General features: G+C 32.8%; 1 protein-coding gene across 1 annotated transcript in view; it reads right to left on the bottom strand.

The window, feature by feature from the left end:
- Window positions 1–4,469: 4,469 nt before the first annotated feature.
- Window positions 4,470–27,105, bottom strand: part of LOC105648147 (exocyst complex component EXO70A1) — a 38,101-nt gene continuing 15,465 nt past the window's right edge. Inside the window, exons 5-12 of the mRNA XM_012234449.4 lie at window positions 25,090–25,228; window positions 24,806–25,018; window positions 23,707–23,912; window positions 17,878–18,078; window positions 17,685–17,784; window positions 14,753–14,862; window positions 14,502–14,648; window positions 4,470–4,988 (exon numbers count right to left, since the gene is read on the bottom strand). Of these exons, the coding sequence (XP_012089839.1) occupies window positions 4,871–4,988; window positions 14,502–14,648; window positions 14,753–14,862; window positions 17,685–17,784; window positions 17,878–18,078; window positions 23,707–23,912; window positions 24,806–25,018; window positions 25,090–25,228 (1,234 nt within the window). The 3' untranslated portion in view covers window positions 4,470–4,870. The remainder of the gene's footprint in view (window positions 4,989–14,501; window positions 14,649–14,752; window positions 14,863–17,684; window positions 17,785–17,877; window positions 18,079–23,706; window positions 23,913–24,805; window positions 25,019–25,089; window positions 25,229–27,105) is intronic.

Below are 27,105 nucleotides of genomic sequence, written 5' to 3'. Positions count from 1 at the left end.
AATCTTCTTTTGGTTTCTTTATTATTTCTTAAAGGTGTTTATAGGGAAAACCAATTATTTTGGAATGCGTTAGAGAAGAACAGCAGAGGATTACTAGGCACTTAAAAGAAAAGAAAAGAAATTATTTGATAATGTTATGTATCTTTGGAATTAAGCTAAAGTTCTATTTAAAAACCATAAATTCTCAACTTTATCGACACAAAACAATAAACATAGTTCTAAATTTTAATACCATCTCTCAAAGTAAGTCTGATACTTATTTAAATTATCTAATTAAATTCAAAATTAACCCTAAGGTCTAATTGGTATGTAGACTTTTGATTTATTGTAAATCAACTAGTCAAAATTTTGTTTGATAGACCACTTGTATGTGTTTTTTCTTGGAATAAAGCACAATTTGCTTCTTGAACTTGAAAGCAATATTCAGCTTGCCTAAAAACTAATTTTTTGCAATTTACCCTCTAAACTTGCACAAAAAAAAAAAAAAAAAAAATACACCAAAAAAATACAATGCTCAATTTATTACTCAAAAGAATTTTAATTTAAATCAAAATATAATTAAAAATAATAAAATAATTCATTTAAATCAAATACAATTAAGAAATAATTAAAAAAATAATAAAATTTTTTAAACTAAATATTCATATAATCAAATATTTTCTTATTAAATCCAACATTTCATTTTAGTTATTTTTTAAATCAAAGATAAGACACTTTAATTTTTTCATCATTATTGTTATGTCTTTAAACAATTTTTCTTTTCTTAATTTTAAATTTTGTAAATAATTTTTATTACTTAAAAATATTAAAAAATAATTTTTTATGAAAAATTGAGTGTTTTGTTCTTTTAGTGCAAGTTCAGTTTTCATGATAAATTATAAAAAAAACTGATTTTTGGGCGAACCGAATATGACTCTCAAACTGAAATAGCAAATTCAGCTTTATTCTTTTATTTCTTTACTAAATTTTTATCTCACCAGGTTTTTAATTTGGTTTGCAGGAAAGCGTGGCACTGAGAAGACAAATTTTCAGCTTCTTGATTTCTTCAATTTTTATTTCAACAGGTTGTTATTAATTTGTGCTTTTTTTCAATAATTAAATGCAATAAAAGTTAAATAAAATTTATCCAATATAGTCTTTTTTTAATACATTTTAAGATGATGATCTGCAATTTAGATTATTTATATATTATAACATTTAAAAATTTTTAAATTCTAATTTAGCAGAAATACTGGAAGTGTGAAATTATAATATATGGCTATTTAGTATCTTTTTCATTTTCAATTTTAATATACTAAAGCAGAAACAAAGAGACAAGTTGAAAAATTATATCTTTGTTTAATATTGTATTTTTATTAAAAATTTATGGAATTTGATTGGTATATTTTTTAAATACTGATTATATATATAATAATATCATTATATTGCCAATCAGTTAGTGGTCTAATTGGTGTACTTGTTATGTAAGCAGTGAGAGATTTTGAGTTCGAGTACTCTTAACCAGTTTAAGGGCTACTCCTATTGTATAAACCGTAATGTTATTTTGAGCCGAGTACTCTCGACCAATTTAAGGACTACCCACTATTGTATAAACCGCAATATTATTTTGAACCTATAAAAGTTTCCAATGAATTAAAAAAATAATATCATTTTGTCATTTTGAATCTTTTTTTAGCAAAAATAAAATTTTGAACTAATTAGAGTAAGAATAGTTGTGCATCTGTATATATATATATATATATATATATATATATATATATATATATATATATATATATATATATATATATTAATATTTTAATTTTACTTACATATGATTCAACCTAAATATTTTAAATAAATTTTTAATTACAAATAATAGAGATAATTTTTCAAATCTAATATAATATAATCATCGAATCAAAAAAAAAAAATCAAATAATTGACTTCACGTGAAATCTATCCTATCTCATCATTCGAAATTCACTCCACTGCCATAGCTCTCAAATTTTCTCTTCTCCTAATAATTTGAATTTATATATTCTAATACTTTCTTTTCATATTTAGATTATTTACCGAGCATTGTATGTTACAATAGTTCTCTTCGTATTTTTATGTTGTTTCCTTTGATTATTTTGCCTTTCGAATTTTTATTTATGAATTACGAAATTGAGATTTATTGTTTACTTATTATTAATTTCATCTTCCTTTTTTTTTTTTTTTTTTTTTTTTGGTGCAACAGATCGAGTTGCCTACTTAGACTGAGAGCTTGCACCTTATGACCCAGACTGCTATTTGTTAGAGCTGGTGCGTGTCTTTCCTAATTCTCTCCAATGATACTCATGTACATGCTTCCAGTATTTACTTTTAAAGTTGGTGATGCAATTTTAAAGTTAGATCTTTGATATTTTGTTTTGTCTGCAGCCTCCATGACAAGGTAGATTTATTTAATCTTTGAAAATTTTGAACTTATATGCATATATTTTCTAATGTTTTTCTAACGTTGGTATGAATATTGTGCAAATGAATTAGAGAAGAAGAGAGAGAAGAAGATAAAACAATTTGTTTGTCTTCCAGTTGGCTAGGACAACTAGATGTTTAATATATTTTGTTTTACTTCTAATTGTTATTATTAATTGATTTTTTTTTAAAATGAATTAACTTAAAGAGTTTTTTTTTTTTTTTCCCTTTCGCGTTAAAAACTGTGTTTTTAGGTAATTTAATTTAAATAAATATAAAAATAATATTCTTTTTCATCGTGAGACACCAATAAATTAATGAAAGTAATTATATTTTCTATATAATAAAACTGTCGATATTTTTTATATACATTTTTAAACAAAATTTAATTTATATAACCGAGTCCATGACAGAGAACATGATTAAATTACTCAATTTTAAGTGATACTATTTTGTTTTTATTTTCTTTTAATGTTTTAAGTTGAATATAGTTTAATGATATTTAATATTTTTAGAACTTGCAAACTAAATGAGGAAAAAAAAAGAATTCGAACTTATAATACAAAAATAATATATTGAAATATCATTTGAATGCTTTTATTTCAATTTTTAATTCATATTGATGTAGTTGTATCGCTTCCTGCTTTCTTAATTATGGTTTCTTTATTTAACTAATTCAATGTTTTCTTTTTCTTATATTTGCTTGACTAATTTTTTTAATTTTTTGATTAGCCCATTTAAATATTTTTAAGTTTAATAATTAAGTAATGTGTTTATTTATTAGAGGTTTTGCTATTAATTGGTGTGTAAATATGACTGAGTTATTTGATATTGGACTCTCTGAATTCACAAAACTGTTAAGGTTGTTACTTTTATTATTGTAAAAAGTTTTCTATACGGTTAATATTTATTTAAATTATCATATAACTATGAATATTACTCTTTATAGAGTAAATTTTAATTAGTTTAACTTTGTGATTGTTAAGTCTTATTATGAGTTTAACTTTAGAAGTATAGTTTATCGTCAATATATTGACATGGTTATACTGTGTCTTTGAAAAGAGCATCAAGTTGAAACTTGATTAGTACGTGTAATGTTGGAGTATCTTTATTCTTATTCATCAATGATTGAACTAATGTATAAATATATCTCTGTACCTTACGGAAAAAACCTTGTAGCACCAAGAATTTTGCGAGTAATCTATTATGTCATCTGAAGTTACGAATTTTGCTAATATTGTATCTCTCTTTATACTAATAATAACATTTTTTTGGTGTTTTTAGTATTTATGTGCAAGATATTCATTTAATATGTGGTTAGTATAATATTTGTAATAATAATTTTCATATTTTTCAACTATTTAATAAGTGTTTAATTAATTTAATTTTAAAAATTTGAGTATTCAATAGAATAATATTTGTAATTTAAAATATTTAATCGATACAATTTTATAAATTAAAATGTTCAATAGATCAAAGTAAAAATTGCGGGTGCCGCAAGATTTTTTCTATAAAGTACAAGAGTAAATTTACGCATTCAACCATTGAACTTTATTTGGCATTTGTATGTACGAATAAACTCTACCAAAAGAAGGCTTGAGGCACTCAACCAGCCATAAAAATCCACTTGTGATATTGTAGAACTTTACAATTTTATTAACGGTTTTGCACACAATTTTATCATGTATAGCTTCCAAACATTATAGATTTTTTTGAAGAAATGTTTTTGAATATAAATGGCGATATTTATTTTAAAATATTAAATAATCGATCATATATAAGTGAAGATGAGGACAATTTATTATTATTTTAAGATTTTATCAAAAATACTTCCAATTAAGTTTCTAACATAAGTTACAAATCAAAAGCTTTCAAAATAGCATAATAATAGTTATTCAAAGGACTAATTATATTATAAGCATAGCTTGTTAGACATTCATCCAGCTAAGTGCCGATGTCTTCACAGCTTATTTTGCAACATAACACATTTCATTCGAGAACCACAAATATAACCAAAAAAGAGGGGAAAGGAAAGGCAGAAAAGTGAAACTGAATCTTACATGATGTGAGATAAAGTTGTACAAATCTCATGACATTTTATCAGTGAAAATTTAATACGTACAATCAAAGAAACAAGGCATCTTTTATAATTTCATCACGCCCCTCTGATCTGATCTGACCTGATATGAGATACAGTTAAATCTTTACAGATTACAAAAGCATTCACAGCTAAAGATGGTTGTCTTATTTCTCTTTTAGGGGCTTCTTTTTTGAACTCTAATTTATTCACAACACTACAGTCAACAACTAGTAAGTAGATGCAAATAACACTACCCTTTGCCAACTTTTAACCTCTCCATGAGAGTGCAAAATCATGTACTAAAGGAGCACCAGATCCAATGCAGTACCAGCGTTCATCAAGACTACCAAACTACCGCCTCGGTTCATTCAAGGTCTTCCCCTCAAAGAACTCACCCAACATCCTTTCTAGATCCTCGGCTGTGTACTTGATGTACTTTTGGGGATTCTTCCCACTCTCAACCAGAGGCCTGCCACACAAGGAAAAAAAAAAAAAAGAATAATAATACAAGAGCAATTAGCAGCTGGCTGTACACAATTGCAAACAGGAGCAGTATTGCATGAAATTGTTTTAGGCGTTTTTGTGCTGCAACTTTACTTAATATATGACCATAACAGTAAATAACAAAGAAAAATATCCTGGAATAACCAATAAATAACAAATGGTGTTACAAGGAGGCTTCTGAATAAATTTTTTAGCATGTTTGGATAATTTAGTTGGCTCAACAAAATTAAAATACGTGAAGGAAAAACTAAAACTTCACTGTAGTTTTTACTGCCCCCTTCCACTTGGAAAAAAAAAAAGAAATGAAAAGGAAAGGAAAACAAAGAAAGGAAGTTTTGCTATGTCAATCCAGGGACTTGCCTCTGCTTTTTAACACCTGCCTACACCAGTGGTAATAAATATAGGCTCACACGCCGGCGCGTGTACCGGCTGGCAGAAGCTTGTGGCAGCACGTGGACGACAACGGCAGGGCTTCCGGCAATGAGGTTGAGTGAATGAGGTCGCTGGCTACCAACGCTTCTTTTGAGATGAGTGGTGAGAACAAAAGAGCGCTAGGAATAGGGGGTTTTCTGTCTTCGGCAAAGAAGGGCTATGGCTGAAATTAGAGCAGCAGATCGGAGAAGAAGAAATCAGGCCAACCAGGCTCTGATACCATGTAGAAATTAGAGAGAATGTTTGAAGCTTTGCTTGATTATTACCTCAAGCATGTAGGGCTTGAATAGAAACAAGAGTCAGTACCAATATGGTAGTACAATCCTAAACATAATTACACAATCACAACTATAACTCTAGGATTTCTAGGACATATTCTAACAAATATGAATCTAAAGTTGCTGCGTTGAAGAATTTCATGATTTGTCCAAAATACTCTTTATCTCATAACTTATAGGAGCTTTGCAATCTCAATAGCAAAAGTTCTCCATGAGAATCAAGCATAGTTATTAAAGGCGCGCCTTACTTAGGGCATGAAGGCTGGAGCCTTAAACACTGAAAGGCGGGCGACATTGATGAGGCGAGAGCTTTTGGGCTTAGGCGCGCACCTTTGCACAGGCACAAGGCACAGAAAAGGCAGGCTTTTCTATTTTCTTCCCTGTAGTAGTGGCTAGGGTTTCCTTTTATGAGTATATGACCTAGCCGTCTCATCTATATATTTACGTTAAAAAAATATCTATATATTTACATTAAAAAAATAATAATGACGGAAGAAAAGAAGAAAAATCAACAGATTCTCTCTTTCCTCCATCAAAACTCAGTTATGTACCTCTTTCTTTCAATCTCTCTTGCTTCTGCTCCCTTCTCTAATTCAATATCTTCAAATATAAGGAGTTATGCTGCCAAATTTTTTCCTAATTTTGTTAGGATTTCAGCATAGCAACCGTAATGAGTGTGTTTGGCTACTGAGAAAAGGGAAGAAAATTAGAGAAAAGGAAAGAGTAAAGAAATGTTAAGGATTAGTTGTAAATAGAACTCTATTAGGAGTTAGATTCCTAATAGGTTTATAGTATCTTGTATCTGTATATATGTGTCCCTATTGATGAATCAAATTGAAGAAAGAATATTTTTCCACATTAAATTTACATGGTATCAGAGCCTGTGGCTCTTTAAACTTGAATTTTCCCGTTCGCGTTGCAAATTCCGGCGTTCCCTGAAAATCCGGTCACCGGATTCCCTGCGTGTGGTGGCTGTCAGTGTTGGTGACCACTCACTGTTTTGTCTCACCGCCTGCTCCAGCTGCCTACCAGTGTTCCCTCAAAATTCGGTCACCGAATTCCCTGCTGGTGGGCCTCAAGCGCCGATTTGCTTTTTGGCTACAGTACCACTTGCCGGCACGTGGCGGTGCGTCCGGCTGTTTTCGGCCATCGGAAATCACTTTCTAGCTTTGATTCTTGGTCAATAGTCTATTGAGGTGGTTGTTTTTCTGATCCGGCGAAATTTTAACCGGGGTGTTCTCAGTTCTGTCAATTTGGGGTTTCAGGTTACTTTTTCGCTCCTGTTTCCATTGAAAGGCCATTTTTTTTTGTCTCTTTTTGCGTTGCTAGTAGGGTGTTTAGGTTTTATTAATAATGGATCCTACACCTACAGATTCTACAACTATTATTACTGAATTGATCCTAGCAATGAATAAAATCACAGAACATAAATTGAAAGGAACTAATTATTTAGATTGGAGTAAGACAATTCGAATTTATTTGCGGAGTGTTGAAAAAGATGATCATCTAATTGATGATCCACCAACTGATGACACTAGGCAACGTTGGCTCAGGGAAGATGCTAAGTTATTTTTACTGATTCACAATTCTATTGACAGTGAAGTGGTTGGGTTAATCAATAATTGTGAGTTTGTTAAAGAATTAATGGAATATCTTGAATTCTTGTACTCGGGAAAAGGTAATCTGTCTCGCATGCATGAGGTCTGCAAAGGATTTTATCGGGCCGACTAGCAAGATAAGCCCCTTACAACTTACTTCATGGAATTTAAGAAAATTTACGAGGAACTTAATGTTTTATTGCCTTTTAGTCCCGATGTTAAGGTTCAACAGACGCAGCGAGAACAAATGGTTGTGATGAGTTTTCTTGCAGGTCTTGCCCCAGTTTTTGAAACTGCCAAATCACAAGTTCTTTCAAGCAGTAACGTTACCTCGCTTTAGGAGACATTCGCTAGATTGCTACATACTGAAGGTTCTCATACGCCTTCCCCTTCTGATAATAGTGCCCTTGTGAGTTGTAATAAGGTAGCTAGGTAACCAAGAAACAGAGGAAGAGGAGGAAATAACCGTAGTAATGGACCAATCACTCGAGAGGCAAGCATTCTTATCTGCCATTATTGCCATGAACTGATAAATAAGCCACCAAGGGTAAATATGGCAACTCAAGACTATGCAGTTACTTATTCTGACAACAATATAACAATTTCTGCTACGGAGTATGCTGAGTTCTCTAGATACCGTTCTTCTAAGTCTATTAATTCCTAAATTGCTGCTACCGCCAATTCAGGTATTCCTCCTTCATGTCTTATGTCTACCTCATCAGAGTGGGTCATTGATTCTGGTTGCACCAATCATATGACAGGTAACCCTAGTCTCTTATCCTCATTAAAAGAATCTGAATAATTTAATCGTCATGTTACTCTAGCTGATAGGTCCAACTCTCCTGTCAAGTGTATTTTCACCGCCAATCACATCCCATCTCTTCCACTGTCTTCTGTTTTTCGTTTGCCTCGTTTTTCATTTAATCTACTTTCTGTTAGCAAAATTACTCGTATACTGAATTGTTGTGTCAAATTTTATCTTACATATTGTGTGTTTCAGGATCTTTGGACGAAGCGGATTATTGGTAGAGGACGTGAGTCTGGTGGCTTTTATCTTTTGGATGAACACATTTTGTTATCTCTGGCTTGTGCTGGTGCTCTATCTCCTCTTGAGGTTCATTGTCGTTTGGGTCATCCTTCATTGTCTACTTTAAAGAATTTGTGTCCGCAGTTTCAGTCATTGTCAATTTTAGAATGTGAATCTTATCAATTTGCCAAACGTCATCGTTTACCTTTAGTTCCTCGAGTCAATAAACGGGTTTCATCCCCTTTTGAGTTGGTTAATTCTGATTTTTGGGTCCCATGTCCTTTTATTTCTAAAACTGGTTTTCGGTATTTTGTAACTTTTGTAGATGATTATTCTCGTGTTACTTGGTTATTTTTAATGAAAACTCGTTCTAAGATATTCTCTATTTTCTATTCCTTTTGTGCTGAAATTAAAACTCAATTTAAAACCTCTGTTTCGCATATTGCATAGTGATAATGCTAAAGAATATCTATCTAGTTCCTTCCAATCTTATATGTCACAGAATAGGATTCTCCATCAATCATCTTGTGTTGATACTCCTCAAAATGGGGTTGCAGGAAGAAAAAATCGACATCTTCTTGAGGTTGCTAGGGCACTTCTATTCCAAATGAAGGTCCCTAAACATTTTTGGGCGGATGCTGTCTCTACTGCATGTTTTTTGATTAATCGCATGCCTTCTTATGTGCTTAATGGTGCAATTTCTTATAATGTCTTGTTTCCTTCTAAGCTTCTGCTCCCCATTGAACCTCGTATTTTGGTTGTACTTGTTTTGTTCGTGATATTCGTCCACAGGTTTTCAAATTAGATCCAAAGTCCCTTCATTGTGTTTTCCTTGGGTATTCTCGGCGTCCAAAAGGGTACTCGTTGATTCTCTCCCGATCTTGACCGTTATCTTATTTATGCAGATGTCACATTTTTTGAGAATATTCCATTTTTCCCTTCTTCTATGTATAAGAGAGGGGGAGGATGATAAGCTTTTAGTCTATCCTATCCAGCAATTTCATAACTCTCCTGCTCGTGCTCCTATTCCTGAACTTGCACCTATTCCTGCTCCAACATCTGCTGCTTCTATTCGCACTCCTGCACCAGCATCTACCCACCCTCGTTTTGAACAAGTTTATTCCAGGAGACCAGGAACTCTTGACTCACTTCCTCCACCTGCCGCTTCAACATTAGATCTGATTCACTCCACTCAACCTGAGCTTGTCCCATCCACGCCCTAGTCAGACCTTGATCTTCCCATTGCTCTTTGAAAAGGTAAACGCAAGTATACCTATCTTATTTCTTCTTTTGTAAGTTATGATCATCTTTCTTCTTCATCTCGTTGTTTTGTAAGTAACCTAGACTATGTCTCTATCCCTAAAACTGTTGTGCAATCTTGTCCCATCCTGGTTGGTGTGCAGCAATGAAAGAGGAAATGGTTGCCTTAGAAACTAATGGTACTTGGGATCTTGTGCCTCTTCCAGTAGGTAAGAAAGCTATTGGTTGTAAATGAGTTTTCATCATTAAAGTGAATCCTGATGGGTCAATTGCTCGTCTTAAGGCTCAATTAGTTGCTAAGGGCTATTCTCAGATTTATGAACTTGATTACTCTGATACTTTTTCTCCTGTCGCCAAATTGTCTTCTGTTCGTTTATTTATTTCTTTAGCAGCTAATTTTGACTGGCCTTTACATCAACTAGAAGTTAAGAATGCCTTTCTTCATGCGGATCTTCAGGAGGAAGTTTATATGGAGCAACCACCAGGCTTTGTTGCTCAGGGAGAGTTGGGTAAAGTGTGTAAACTTCGAAAATCTCCTTATGGCCTAAAACAGAGTCCTCGAGCTTGGTTTGGTAGATTTTGCAATGTGGTACATCAATTTGGCATGCAGAAGAGTACTTCTGATCATTCTATATTTTTCAGAAGTACTAAAACTGGTTTGATTCTACTTGTCATTTATGTTGATGACATTGTTATTACAGAAAGTGATTCAGTCGACATTACATCACTCAAGTCATTTCTCCAGACCCAGTTCCAAACAAAAGACTTAGGACTGTTGAAGTATTTTTTGGGTATTGAAGTGTCTAGGTGTAAGAGAGGCATCTTCTTATCTCAAAGGAAGTATGCCCTTGACTTACTGAAGGAAATTGGAAAGTTGGGTGCCAAACCATGCAGTGCTCCAATGACTCCTAATTTGCAACTTTCAATTGGTGGTGAGCTATTTGATGATCCTGAGATGTATAGAAGGTTAGTGGGCAAACTGAATTATCTTACAGTAACACGTCCAGATATTGCTTACTCTGTGAGCGTCTTAAGCCAGTTTATGTCTTCTCCTGCTGCTATCCATTGGGAAGCTTTAAGACAAATTTTGTGCTACTTGAAAGGCAATCCAAGTCATGGCCTCCTTTACAGTAATCATGGGCATTTGAACATTGAGTGTTTTTCAAATGCGGATTGGGCAAGTTTGAAGGTTGATAGAAGATCAACTTCAAGATATCGTCTCTTTGTGGATGGAAACCTGATATCGTGGAGAAGCAAGAGACAAAATGTAGTCTCACGATCGAGTGTTAAATCAGAATATCGAGCTATGGCACAATCTACTTGTGAATTAATTTGGATTCGTCAGTTATTAGAGGAAATTGGCTTGAAGTCATCGTTGCCTGCAAAGTTATGGTGTGACAATCAAGCTGCTCTTCACATTGCATCAAATCTAGTATTCCATGAACGAACAATACATACCGAGATTGATTGTCATTTCATTCGTGAAAAGATACAACAGGGTGTTTTCTCTATAGGGCACGTTAAAACAAGTGAACAGTTTGGAGATATCTTTATAAAAGCTCTAAATGGACCTCGGGTTAACTATCTTTGTAACAAGTTGGGCATGATTAATATCTATGCTCCAACTTGAGGGGGAGTGTTTAAAGATTAGTTGTAAATAGAACTCTATTAGGAGTAAGATTCCTAATAGGTTTATAGTATCTTGTATGTGTATATATGTGTCCCTATTGATGAATCAAATTGAAGAAAAAATATTTTTCCACATTAAATTTACAAGGAAGATAGAATTATGGAAGATAGGAAAAATAAAGAAGGAAGAAGAGGCTATACAACTTTTTATATAGATCCTATACTGCAGCTAATCTAGTTGCAACCATATACAAATCATGTTCAAGATCACAATTTAATCCTAAACTCATAATATCTTTATAATCAAATCAAAATAGAAACTTATTATCTTTGCAATTATATGACTATATATTTTATATTATTAATGATTTTTTCAAATTTTGAAGTTATTATATATTTTTTTAATTATTTTTTTATTTTTGTGCATCATCTCACTAAGGTTAGTGCTTAGGCCCTGAGGCTAGCGCCTAGGCTCCAGCAGTCCTTTGCGCCTTTAATTACTATGGAATCAAGTGTCTATTGAGGGAGCTTTTCAAACAAAATTGAAGTTCAAACAGACATCATCAAAGGAAAACAAGAAATCATCTACAGGAAAGTATCCTCCATGTGAAATTTGTAAGAGAACCAGCCATGAAGGAAAGGATAGTCGGCACAGGGGAGAGCCATAATGCTTTTAGACATAAGAGATTTGGGCATACTGAAAAAGTTTATTGATTTAAAGAAATCAGTGCAAATCTATAATATACATAAATGTAGGAATGGGGGAGAGGGAAACATTGGGTTTTCCGAAAATGACCCTACTAATTTTAAGGAATGACAAAATTATCTTGAAGGGTTTTTATTTGATTGATAGATAGAGAAAGTAAAGGTTATTTAATTTTGAATGGTAGAAAAAATAGAGTAATTTAATTTTGATTGGTTATATTAGTTTTCCTATTTAAATTTAAATTCTATTAGTTTTTCTATTTAAATCTAAATCCTTTGATTAGTATATGAATTTCCTAAATTTTCTTGAAGTGTTTTTATTTCATTAGTAGAGAAAATAAATGTAATTTAATTTTTACTGGTTATATTAGTTTTCTCTTATATATATATATATATATATATATATATATATATATATATATATATATATAAAATTATTATAATCCATACAAATGTGGGAATGGGAGTGGGGGGAGGGGACATTGGAGTTTTCCAAAAATGACCATACTAATTCTAAGGAATAACAAAATTATCTTGAAGGGTTTTTATTTGATTGATAAAGAAAATAAAGATAACTTAATTTTGATTGGTAGAGCAAATAGAGTAATTTAATTTTGATTGGTTATATTAGTTTTCCATTTAAATTTTAAATTCTTCGATTAGTATATTATTTGAGGTAATTTAACTTTAATCAGTAATATTAGTCTTTCTATTTAAATCTAAATTCTTTGATTATATATTAATTGATTGATTATATTAATTTTCCTATTTAAATCTAAATTCTTTGATTAGTATGTTAAATACCTATTACATTTTTTTATAGTATTACTTTGGTTTTCTTTGTTTTTCTCGTCAATCTCAAAAAATAATTTCTGTACAAGTAAATTTTCAAAAGGTAGAATTTCTATATGTTTTCATAATCTATAATAGAATTATTATTATTATTATTATTATTATCACTACATACTTTTTGTCCTCATCCAATAATATATAATTGTTCTATTTTGTATATGTATTATTTTTGTTAACAGTTTTATAATAATACTGGTAGTTAATAAATTATTTTGATTTGTCGATTTAATTTTTAACATAACATTGGAATCGCTTAAAATGTCCTTATTAAATTTCTAGATTGACAAAAATATCATTAAGAACTTAAATTTTATTGGTTGAAAATAAAGATAATTTAATTTTAATTGGTTTTATTATATTATTAATTTCCTATTTGAATCTTCCTATATCATTAAGGTCTTTAATTTTATTAGTTGAAAAATAAAAGCAATTTAATTTTGATTGGTTTTATCATATCATTAATTTTATATTTAAATCTAAATTATTCTTTGATTAGTATATTAATTGATTAGTTATTTAGATTAGTTGTATTAATTTTCTATTTAAATTTAAATTATTTAATTTTTTATATGTGCTATTGTTATTTATAATATTATCTATATCTAACAGAAAAGCATAAATGATAAATAAGCATAACTAATATATACTAATAGGCATAACTAAATATATAAATGACTTTTTAGTCCACTTCTAATGATTTTAATGTAAATGAAAAAATAAGCACAAAATTAGAAATATATATAAAATTGTCATACTTATAATACTATAAGTAAGCAATTAAACTTCTAATGAACGCTACAAAATAATTCATTCAAAAACACGTATACTAACAAAAAAGAATTTCCAATGATAGAATAAACCAACTACATTTATAATACTATAAGTAAGCAATTAAACTTCCAACGGACTCTACAAAATAATGATGTTAATCAACATGCAAGGCTTAGTTTAACATAATTATAAATTGACATTTTATTATATTTATTATATTTATCAATTAAAGATACAAAATTATATAACGAGTATTCACATGCAACACACGTTGTCAAATACTAGTAACAAGAACGGGATGAACTTATTGGTGAGAAATGCCCATGAAAAAATCAAGAATTTCGGAGAGAAATGCTCCATGAAAGATGATCAAAGAGTTGAAAAGAACTGCTAAATAAAGTCCAATTAATTTTGCAAGTTGGAGAGATAAGGCTCCAAGGTAATTCAAGTTGGAGTATTTTGCAAAAGTATGAAGGCTTAGAGTTTCAATCCAAAGTTCCAAGGAGGAGAACTTTGAGGCTGGAACTTTGTCCTACATGTAAGTCCAAGTTACCTACCAGCAAATTTTTCCCTAATGTGATGGCATCCAAAATCTCCTTTTGGATTAGTTATAATTTTTACTGATCATGTAATGTACATTTATTTAAACTTGTAACTTATCGTATCTTTATATCTAATCAAAATTCAAATTTGATTAGATTTAAAATTTAAATTTGACATGGAAATATGCGTAACCCTTCTATAAGAAGGCTCTTCCATTGACTGTTATTAATGAGAAAGATATAGTTTCTTTAAAAACTTTCTTATCTTTCTCTTAAAGGTTTGTTGTCCAAAAGATATCCAGCTCAAGAAAAAAAAAAAAAAAAGAAAGAAAGAAAAGACACCAAATTATTTCTGTGTAAGCCACAAATAATAAGGAAACATACCCAAATCGTTTCACAAAAGATCTGTAGGCAGGTAATAGTACTTCAGCAACAGCAAGCCTGAGAGACTCTCGCAACTCGGTGTCAGGAACAGTCCACTGAGATTGTTTTTGGTGAAGCTCCTCAAATTGAGCATTGAAGATCTTGAACCTGAGAATATAGTGCATCTCTCCATACAGGTAAAAAAATGTTCAAGAAAATAGCATGCATGAAAGTAAGAAAATGAGTTAACAAGCCAACAAGTTAATGTTCACCTGTCTTTAACCAACCCCCTTGAAGCCCCACTTCCACTTCCTCCCTCACCCGGCACTGCACTACCACCCCCAGATGAGGTTAGGCCTTGCGCAGAGAGACATTGTAGAATCTGAAAGCACAACATTCAATTAGCCAATAATCAGCTCTTTTTACAAGCAATCTCCAAAGATTATGGCAAGAAAGTATTTAATTTGCATAACAATTTTTTTTTTTTTAATTTGACAAACAAATTAGGCTACTCAACCAAGAAACATTCTTCAACAAGAAAATAAAGACTAGATAAGTGCAATTGAGAAATTACCAAATTTGTAAAATGAATCGACACACATAATTCACCAGCAAATAGATAAGAAATCATAGTTTCAGCAAAACTCACATAATGTAACAGGAAACGGACAACTCTACTCCCAATTTGTTGAGAGAGAGAGAGAGAGAGAATTAAGTAGCCGTTACCTTTAGACCTAACTACGCAAAACTATATACACATTATCGGGTTCAATAACAAGGAGAACTACTAAAATACCCTTATTATTTGTAACATTTCCTCTCGAACTGGAGCATAAATGTTAATCATGCCCAACTTGTTACATATGAAGTTAACACTACATCTTGCAAGAGCTTTGATAAGCAAAACTTCCAAATTGATCTCCATTTCTCACATGCTTTGGAACGATTAGGGCTTGCTGAACTTTTTTCACATATAAAACTTCAATGTGTTTTGTGCATGAAAGGCTAGGTTAGAAGCAAAATATGAACAACAGCCTAGTTGTCACACAACAACTGTATTGGTGGCAAGGTCCCCAATCCGATCTGTTGAAATCTTTGTGATTAAAGTAAATATTGTATTTCCTAGTTTAGGTTTATTCCTAATTAGTGTTAAGATTGTGTTTCCTGGTTTAGGTTTATTCCTATTTAGATTACTTCCTATATTGGAACAATTTTTGTATATATATAGTGGAGTAGAGGTTGAAAAATATAACACAATTGAAAGAAATAAAACATATTATTTCCTTTAATTTCTACACGATCTCATCAAGCAGGTGATATACCCATAAGAGTTCAGATGTAACGCCATAGCCTGACACGTGCAAATCTAAAGCAGCTTCTAAGGCCAACATGAGCATAAAGCAGCAAATATAAACCATTACGATTTGATAGTGCTCGCGTGATACGTGTCTGGCTATTTCCAATGAGTTTTTCTGGCTGCTATTAGTCTCTGGCCATCTTCTCTGAGGATTGCACCTCTGCCCAGTGTCAAGCCACCACCTAGTTTGCTTTTTCATATTTTCACCAGTGTTATACCCCCTGTCATACTCTCTATTTTGGGTTTTATTACTTTATAATATCATGGGTGATGAGACAAAGTACCATAACCAAATATGCCAGAACCAAAAATGGGTTTTTCTCATAACAATGTTTTTGATCCTATAATTAACAATGTTGATATTCCCATTGCTGTCAGGAAAGGAGTTAGAACTTATACCAAACACCGTATATCCCGATTTTTTTTCTTATGACTCCTTATCTCCTTTCTATAGAGCCTTTGTATTTCTTGTTTCTTCTATTTCTATTTCACATAATTGGCAAGCATATCAAAATCCAAAATGGAAAGGGGCAATAGTGGAGCCGTTTATGTTGATGACATTGTTATTATAGGGAGTGATTCAGCGGGCATTACATCACTCGAGTCATTTCTCCAGACTAAATTCTAGACAAAAAAAACTTAGGATTGTTGAAGTATTTTTTGGGTATTGAAGTGTCTAAGTGTAAGAGAGGCATATTCTTATCTCAAAGGAAGTATTGACTTACTAAAGGAAACTGGAAAGTTGGGTGCCACACCATGCAGTGCTCCAATGACTCATAATTTGCAACTTTCAATTGGTGGTGAACTATTTGATGACCCTGAGATGTATAGAAGATTGGTGGGTAAACTAAATAATCTTACGGTAACACATCCAAATATTGCTTACTCTGTGTGCGTCTTAAGCCAGTTTATATCTTCTCCTACTGTTATCCATTGGGAAGCTTTAGGACAGATTTTGTGCTACTTGAAAGGTAATCTAGACCATGGCCTCCTTTACAGTAATCATGGGCATTTGGAGATCGAGTGTTTTTTAAATGCGGATTGTACAAGTTCGAAGGTTGATAGAAGATCAACTTCAGGATATTGTGTCTTTGTGGGTGGAAACTTGATATCGTGGAGAAGCGAGAAACAAAATGTCGTCTCACGATCAAGTGCTGAATCAGAATTCGAGCTATGGCACAATCTGCTTGTGAATTAATTCAGATTCGTCAGTTGTTAGAGGAAATTGGCTTCAAATCGTCCTTTCCTGCAAAGTTATGGTGTGATAATCAAGCTGTTCTTCACATTGCATCAAATCCAATATTCCATGAACGAACAAAACATATCGAGATTAATTGTAATTTCATTCGTGAAAAGATAAAACAGGGTATTATCTCTATAGGGTATGTTAAAACAAGTGAACAGTTAGGAGATAACTTTACAAAAGCTCGAAATGAACCTCGGGTGAACTATCTTTGTAACAAGTTGGGCATGATTAACATCTACGCTCCAACTTGAAGGGGAGTGTTAAGGACTAGTTGTAAATAGAGTCCTGTTATGAGTTAGATTCCTAATAGGTTTATAGTATCTTGTATATGTACATATATGTGTCCCTATTGATGAAACAAATACAATAATATTTTTTCCACATTTAATTACAGAACTGATCAAAGTGTTAGACATGTTTAAGTACAGGTAGGCTAATTTCTCGGTGCAGATGGAGAGTAAGATAATGCATATCAATTGCAAAAGGTATTTTATTCAAGCATCTCTGGCACCTAGCACCTAGAGCACATTTAAGGGCAGTTTCATCTTTTTTTTTTTTTTAATCAAGTAGTTTTCACTCAATTGTGAGATTAGAACAAAACCTTTGCCCAAGCATTCCTTTTATATTGATTTGCATGCTGCTGCACAATCCTTCTGTGTCTTTGAACCCAATCATCCCCTAATAAGTCCTTGGCTTCAGATCTGCAAAAACATGAAACTCTCACAAATTTAATCCACTAAAAATAGGGGCGAAGTTTTTAAGGATTCTAAAACGATGCCATATACACTACATACCTACGTACAGATCTGACCATGTAGTGGATGTTGTTCATGAGAAACAAGTGAGTCAAAGCTGGATCTTTATACTGCTTAGATTTACCATCAAGATTTGTTTGAAGAGCCTGCATTATTCGCATTGTCACAGAAGCTAACTGTGAACTTGTTTCAGCTCCGCTCTCAAATTCTTGGAAGAGTTGTTTCAAGGTTGATTGGTAACTGTAAAAGATTAGTGAGCCATTTCATGTCAATGTATGAATATAACAAATATTAAAATCACAAGATGATATCAAGAAGGAACTTCTAGGGGCAAGGCGGGGGAAAGTGTATTTAGAAACAACCAAAGAAAGCCTATTAAGTCAACAGACTAGACTTGCCTATTCCATATCTTCAAGTTGAAATACCATTAAAACTCTATGCGGACATAAATTCAAATTCATTGACTTAAGTATCCTAGAATAATGGTCCAGAACTGATATAGGGTTTATTAGGAAAATTATAAGTACAGCTGGTCCTTTTAGGATGTTATTTCTGTCTATACACGTAATTGTATTGCTGATCTATTATTTAAGTTTGGGGTATTTAGAAATTTCTATCCATGCTATAAAATTTTCCTGATTACTGTATGAGTCTTATCTTTACTTTTGAATCTTATTTTAAGTACTTGTTGGATGCCTTGGTTCCTTATCGTTTTTCTTTGTGAATCTCATTCCCTGGAGGTTCATGAGTAGTTTTGAAGCTTAATGCTTTGAGGTTTGATACAAGTTTGAGTTTATAAGTACATATGATTGGAATAATTATAATTCAATTTTGTTTTAAAATAAAAAAACCAGCAATTATGCTTTTGAGCATGGTTATCAGAACCATAGATTCTACCACAAATCAGAAGGACCTTAATCGGTAGAATCGTAAAAGAATTGTATGATTCTACCTCTTAAGAAAAACTATTAAAAATTTAAATTTTGCAATTAAGAACTCCAATACAAGTGGCAGGCAAACCAATGGCAGCAAACCACATGCAAATTGCCATCACAATCATAAATTCACATAACGACAGCAAACACTTACATATGACAAATTGTATTGTTGTTTTTCTTTTTAATCCACAATAAAAAATTGTAAATATATTTGACATAATCATGTAAGAATGCCGTGATACAAAATTTTTGAGATTTTTATCATCACATATACTGAGTTTTTAAATTTAAAAATTGGAAAACACACATGCAGCAACTGAAGGCACAGCCAATATCTAAGCACAAGTTCTAAATAAAAAAAAAAATCAAAAGAAAAAAAGTTTCAGTATGTAAGATAAGTGAAAAATCAGCTATTCACGGCTATAAAGACTCAGGCTGGGCATAACATATGGTCACTTCCTCCATTTATAAAAAATAAAAATAAAAATAAAAATAAAAATAAAGCAAAAAGAAGAAAAACAATTAGAGATTCTATTTTGACAGATGAAGCAGCAAAAGGAAGGAAAGAACAGCCAATAAAGGAGAAAGAAAAGAAAAGAAGATAAACGAAGATTATAGAGACAGAGAGGGAGAGAGAGTAGCTTAGCCAATAGAGAGAGAATCAGTTGATAGAGAGACTATTAGCTTCTTCTTCATTCCCCTTCTATTGCTGCTGGTCTTCGTTCCCTTTTTCTGATTTCTTTGTTCAATCGATGGACAATCAGTTAGGGTTTTTTTGTTTTTCATAATTTGTGGCGTTGATAACAAAGCCCAATTTCCCATAGGAAAGCATTGAAGCAGTTCAATCGTCCAATTCAAATGCTTCTACGATTCCAAACGCGATTCCAGACAATTCTAGCTTCCTACCAATTCAGGAAGCAATTTCGAACGGCTTCCCTCCCTTGCCTCATAAAATCGTACACTTCTATGGTTTGAAGCTGTTTTCAACAACCATGCTTCTGAGTTGTGTGATGCAATTCCACCCTAGGTGTGATATCTTGCTATGTGTAATGCTTCAAGAGATTTGTGAATCAGTATTAGAACTTCCTATTTAACTATTCACGGTACCATACAAGACTTGCCTTTAACTTCACTGCAAACAACCCCTATACTCGGTTTTGTTATTTTTGGTTCTTAGGTATTCTTGGTTACAAGTTCTAATCATTCTACCAGCACTACAAGCTGTCTCCATCAATCATACAAAGCTAAATGCAACTATTGGAATCAACAAATTACCACATGCATCAATAAATAAAGGTTGAAATAATCAGACTTACTGTAGAATTCTACAGGTTGAAGTTGAACCAGAAGTACTGTTGACAGAAGAAGAATTGGAGAATAACAAAGAAATTTTCTATATTAATTTGTGTGTTCAAACACTGTACAATCACCTTAATCTGTACAATAGCCTAAACCTAAAAAGAACCTACAAATATAGAAAACTGGAAAATCCTCCTAAATTATTACTATAAGATACACGAGGATATCATCCTTTCAATATTTTTTTCCTCCATCGCCTAAGACTCATAATGAGTCCCTTGTTCAATTTTGAGAATATTTATGGTCTTCTCTCACATATATTATCTATATGATTTTCATAATTGTTGAGATTTTTGAGTATATGGGGGAAAACTTTTTCTATATTTCTATATCTCTTAATGAGATCATATATGTCCTATTTATACACAAACATCTAACTATAAATAGAAAAAGTATACAAATAAGTTAGAAGCAATATTCTCTCCTAAATGGGCTATACAATGATGTTCTAAATCATACAAGTCAACACACCTGCTCAAGTTGGTGCATAGATATTGCACATGCCCAACATGCAATCTAAATTATGAAATTGTTTGCTATCAAGCCCTTTGGTAAGAATGTCTGCAAGTTGATTATCTGAAATCACATGAGTAAGCTTCAAAACACCTTGGATAACTTTTCTTTTATGAAATGTTGATCAATCTCTATGTGCTTTATCCCATCGTATTGAACTGGATTCTGAGCAATACTAATGACGGCCTTGTTATCATAGGACAAGTCAAATCTTTTCCTTTCAACATTCGCAATTCTTCTATTATCTTCCTTAACCATAACAGTTCACAAACCCTTGAGCCATAGCTACATATTATGCTTCTGCGCTTGAACGTACCACTACATTCTGCTTTTTACTTCTCCAAGTAACTAGGTTTCCTTCAACAAAGGGACAATAAAAAAATGTTAATCTTTATCATCTGGAGATCCAACCAGTCAGCATCAGTAAAGGCTTCAGGTTTGAGGTAACCATGCTTAGAGAAGAGTAAACTTCTTTGCAGACTTTAGATATTTTAAAATGCGGATGGCAACTTAAAGATGAGAACTGCAAGGATCATGCATATATTGGCTAACTAGACTCATGAAATATGCTATATTTGGTCTAGCATGTGAGAGATAAATCAATCTGCCAACCAATATCTGAAATTGACCCAGGTCAACCGGTTTCCTATTTCTGATTGGAATTTGTGATCAACTTCAATGGGGGAATCAGCTAGTTAACAACCCAACATGCCAACTTCTTTCAAGAAGTCCAAGATTATATTTTCTTTGAGAGATAAAGATCCCTTTATCATTCTTCTTCTAGATCTCCATGCAAAAAAGCACTTTTCACATCAAATTGATGCACGCTCCAAAGTCAAGTTTTGACAAAAGATGTTTTAATGATTGTACCTCTTCAATAGAGATACTCCCAGGGGATGATGCTGCAAGTATTGCTACTACTTCAGTCTGGTGTACAATAGGTCTAGATGAACCCATTCTTTTACCACCACGACCCCTTAGTCGATCATTCATGCAATATCCAACATGATTCCTTAGTATGTCTCGGCTTTCCACAGTTACAACATACTAACTTATCTTTATTTGATGAGGTCTGTGGAATTTTGCATAAGTTGAAAAGCGAGAAGTCCGGAGTTTTCAACAAAAGTAGTAGTTAGCATGACAACTCTTCGGCTTTCTTCCTGTTGAATATAGGAGAATATCTGCTACAATGAAGTTCTTTCCTCAAGATTTGAATCTGTATTGGATCATATTCAGTATTCAAACCTACAAGAAAATCATATATGCTTCCCTTCTTGACTTTCCTCTAACATCCTACCACATCAGCCTCACATTTGGGATGATAATCCTCATAGTAATCAAGTTTTTACCACAAACTATTCAATTCAGCATTATACTGATTACTGGTCATCTCACACTGCTTTGTTACTTGATCTTTATTCCAAAGCTCATATACTTGTGCATCATTTCCATGTTGAGAATAAGTTTGGGAAATACTCGTCCAGATTTTTTTTGCAGTATCCAACATCAAATACCCACTAGAAATATGAGGTTGCATGGAATTAATAAGTCAAGACATTACCAAAGAATTTTCAGAATCCCATTTATCATAGGTTGGGCAGGTTGTTTCAGGTTGGGTTTGAGTTCCAATAAGATATCATTGCAGCCCTTTAGCTTTATCAATAAATAACGGAAAAGACCTTGACCAAGCAAGGTAATTAGGGTTATGGAGCTTAACGAGACTGATTTGTAAGAGGGATTGTCATTAGAAAAACCCGATTTAATTCAGTGGTTTCAATGGTTTTTTTCACATCACCCATAGCTAAAAATAAAAGGGAGGCACAAATAGGCAAAGAGTTCAAAGAAACAATACCTTTTTTGTGCGTATCAAAAGGGAAATTAATGAACCTGAACCAAAGTCAGTTTTAGAGCCCAGAATAGGGTCACCAGAGTAAAGGGAGTCAACTGAAGGGAATTGCGGTGAGACAAGTTGCCGGAAAACGGTGCCACGTGCTGGTGTGTGAAAGAGAGACCGTAGCTGTTTCAGGCGCGTGAGCTCACGCGCTTCGCTAGACGGTCACAAGCTTCTGATGAAGGACAGATTGGTGGCTCGGCTTCCTTCTGATGGTGGCGGTGACGTTATACAAACATGGGGAAAAATTTATAGAATATGGGGAAAAATTTTTTCTATATTTCTACATCTCTTATTGAGATTATACACATCCTATTTATATACAAACATCTAACTCTAAATAGGAAAAGATACAAATAAGGTAGGAGCAATATTCTCTCCTAAATAGGCTATAAAATGATATTCTAAATCACACAACTCAAAGATAATACTCTGAGTTTGAGTTTAACACTTTCCGTATGATGAATATTTCCTGGAATTTTCATATCTTGAAAATTCTCAATAGCAGATAAACAATCAATCTTTCCTACAACCAATTTGATTCTTTCTTTTTATTGCTACAAAGAACAGCACAGAAGAATTAATATTTGATATTCTGTGAACCTTTTGTGCAAATGATTTTTAGCCTTCTTGTTGCATGATACTCTAGCAAAAGCATTTGAACAGCTTGGCAACCTCTAAGGTTAAGGCATTTGTTTGGTTAAAATTTCAGAATAGATTTTAAGTGCAGAATGCTAAACAAAAACTTGAAGCACGAGACTCAAATATTTTTTGTGCGATGGTCGTATTGATATGAAAATTGATGGACAGGCTTTGAACTCTATATGCTGAGAACTGATTTGCCCACAGTGAGTAGGTGATGTGTTGTTTTTAAAATGCAGCAGAAGCACAATAGAGGTTCTTTAAGAAAACACTACGCTTTGGGTTAAGGCTTTTCTACCTTGAGCCAAAAGCAAAAGTTTAAAGGATAATAATTTATCTTTGGAATTATTTCAGGAGGATATTTTTTAAATCTTCCACAAATTTAACAACAATGTGCATTTACCAGGTTCAGGTTCCCTGATTGTTGGTCGATAGGAAGAGATATATCACATGTAATAACAAGCTATTATTGTTTCATTTGAGTAAATATTAGAGGACTGAAAGCATAACCGTCAGCTGACTTACTCAAAGAGAAACTTCACGTAGTTAATCACATAGCTAGTCAACGGATGGACAGTTCCATCTAACACAGCAGTTTTTGTTGCATCCTTTTCAACTGCTTCTTCAAAATCACCGAATGTTTCTTGAGCAGTCTGTGCAAGCCGCTTGGTCAAACCAAATGCAGATTCCCTGATTTCAGAGCAAGTTTTACCATTGAAAACTTCCTCGATCTGCAAAAGAATATAGATTGCTAGCAAATAAATAACCTGCAAGACACTGCTTAAAGAACCTGTTCCTAACACATTTATCACCCCAAAGGCAGCCGAGGCTCAAACGCTACACTGACTTCCTAGGCAGAGCATCGATAGAAAATGAGACATGTAATTTATCATACAGTTTGCATTCACAAAATTTTTTAAAACCTTTAGCATATGGAAATTGTATTGGCGTCAAGATAAAATACATCCCTGAATGTTTGGCTCACCTTATCAAAAATTTAGGATGTAGAAGATCTACCAAAATGAATCTAAAAGTAGGGTGCAGGCATGGCCATAATCATGGTTCCCATGTTACATGTTTACAAGGACGTTAGAAATATGGTGGGGGGGGGGGGGGGGAATTTCAATGAGGTTTCTAGTTTTAAATTGACCTTTTTTTTTTTTTTTTGTGAACTGAGTTTAAATTGACTGAATGAGATTCATTACATATAGGTTTTATTCGATTAATAAGATCCATGAATTTGAATGAGAACTTGTTCGAGGACAAATTCGAATAATGTAAGTTTTTTATTTTTTTCTAAAATAACTATTGAGTAAGAAATCAAGCATAAATAAAGATGAAATTGCTTATGAGGGGCCAATTTATATGCAAAATTGATAGACATTACAAGTGGATTGCAAGCCGATTAAGATTCCAAATCGCAAACCAGTTTCTGCAAAATCAACTGAAAACTCATCCAAAACAGTTTAAAAGCAACCAATTGGGACCCATTACTTGTCACACACCCTAGCTTCTCTCTAATCTGCAAAAAGTCTTCAAACTTCAAAGCAAAATTTACAAGAGGATCAGGTTAATTACAAATAAACGGTTTGCATCATTTATAAACTTGCAGCATTAACCATACCTCTGAGTGAAGTTCTCGCATAATCTCATACATGTCTAGAAGTACAAATAACTTCTCTGGTGATCTCTTGCTTCTTGCAATTGCCTCACCAAAACTAAGAAGCATTGAGACACTACTAGCAGTACATCCAGCAAAACATTGATCTCGAAGAGAATCAAACCCATCAAATATTTGATCACAAACCCTTCTCTCTCCAGCAAAAAGGACCTTGACCTGCGTGAAAAGACTTAGATAGTATGAAGCACAATATATAAACATTTTTTCCAAGTTCAGCAAGTCCTTACAGCAATGCGCATGAAATGAATCCAATTCCCAATCTTGGCCTCTAACACCTCCCACTGCATCTTTTGCACATCTTCTTTGCTCAGCTTTTCAACTCCCAACTTGTGGAGGCTTTCTTCCAAAACTGAAGAGCGGGTATCCCTGAACCACAAACAACAAAGGTTGTACAGAAAAAGATGTCTCTGATTAATATAACATTTGATTTCAGCAGCTCGTGAGCCTAATCAAGTGTAATGTTTTAAAAAATTTTAAATATGATTAACCATAATATTTATAATTTTTAAATAATAAGATATAGTTTTCAGCTGAACTCAGGCGTACTTGAGTTTGTTGGAGTATTAATTTGAGAACATAAAAGAACTTACATAAATTTTTAATTGTAATACATCAAGTCAAGCAAACTCAAGTATGAAAATGGGTTCCCCTTCAAGTCAAGCTACAGCATAAAAGATTCAAAGTCAACCAAACTCAAGTCAAGCTTTGAGCATAAGTTGCCTGATTGAATCAAGTTAAATTAGCAAAACTATATTGACTCAAGTCGACTTGATTGACCTACTCAACAAATGATATCCTACTTCAATCCTCAAGCCCTAAACCCTTGATAACTCAAAGCCTAAAATCACAGTTTTTCAAGTACCATGTATCATGCAGCACCCAGCAAATGTAGGACGGCTTGGAGAATGATTAGCTTCGGATATTTTGATTTTGTTTAGGGTTTATTAAATATTTAGAATGGGTAAACATGCAAGGGAATGATTATAGATTCAAGGGAATGCATGGGTAAATATGGAAGGGTAAATATGCAAGGTTTATTAATGATTTGTTTTAGATTTGTACGGGAGTGAATTTAAGAAGCAAGAATCAAGGTAGAAGGTGGGTTATGGATTCTATAAAGCGCTATGAACAATCCACGTGAATAGTAAAAAATTAGGCTTCAAAGCTTAATTGTCCTTGGCATCACACAACTCGAAAGGCAATAATAAAACTACAGGAATTTTTTTTATTGATTATAACTGCATTTTATTAAAAGCATATATATATATATATATATATATATATAGACTCGAAGTAATCCTTAACCTTTAGAAAGGGACTTAAAAGTTGGTCCACGTCTTCTAAGGATTGAACTCCCAACAAAAAATAAAAGGAATAATATTATATGCCACTCCAACAAGGACTCAAACCAAGACTACATACAATTATATGAACTCCAAAAAGATTTAGGAATAGATTTTCAGAAAAGTAAAATTACTAAAATACCCATACTTTATAAAAGAGTATATTCAAGCAAATTTACTCCTTTATGGAGTGTCAATCAATCTCTATATGTTTGGTCTGATCATGCTTGAACTGGATTGTGGGTGATATTGATTACCACCTTATTATCACATATCAAAGGCAAACCATTGTTTCAAACAACTTCAACTCTTTCATCAACTTCCATTAGTAGCTTTACAGATGCCATGCGCATAGCTCTATATTCTGCTTCTGCATTTGACCTTGCTACTACATTTTGTTTTTTGCTCATCCATGAAACTAGGTTTCCTCCAACAAATATACAGTAACCAGATTGTTGAGCTCTTATCGTCAAGAAATCCGAATCAATCTGCATCTATAAAAGCCTTTATCTGCAGGTGTTCATGCTTTGAGAGAAATAATCCTTTTCCCAGTGTAGACTTCAGGTACTCAAAATATAGAAAACAATTTCTGTTGACTTATGTGATGTGGAATATCTTTGTATAAACTATTTAGGAGAGAATATTGCTCTTGCCTTGTATGTTTTTTCCCTATTTAGAATTAGATGCTTGTTTATAAATAGGATGCATATAATCTCATTAAACACACAAGAAATAGAGAAACAATTTTTCCCACCTGTTTCTACAATTCATCATGGTAACAAAGCGGGTTCCGGAAATTTTTGAAACAAAGGTTTTAGGGTAGCAGGGCAGCCAATCTCTTTCGTACCATCAGAGGTTGCCTGGGTGGAGAAGAAGTACACCGCCACTCCTAGAAGAAAG

The sequence above is a fragment of the Jatropha curcas genome, chromosome 6 (genome assembly GCF_041381405.1).
Source record: "Jatropha curcas cultivar XTBG-Jc1 chromosome 6, XTBG_Jcur_1.0, whole genome shotgun sequence".
NCBI classification, from domain to species: domain Eukaryota; kingdom Viridiplantae; phylum Streptophyta; class Magnoliopsida; order Malpighiales; family Euphorbiaceae; genus Jatropha; species Jatropha curcas.
This window is presented reverse-complemented; position numbering and strand designations above follow the sequence as displayed.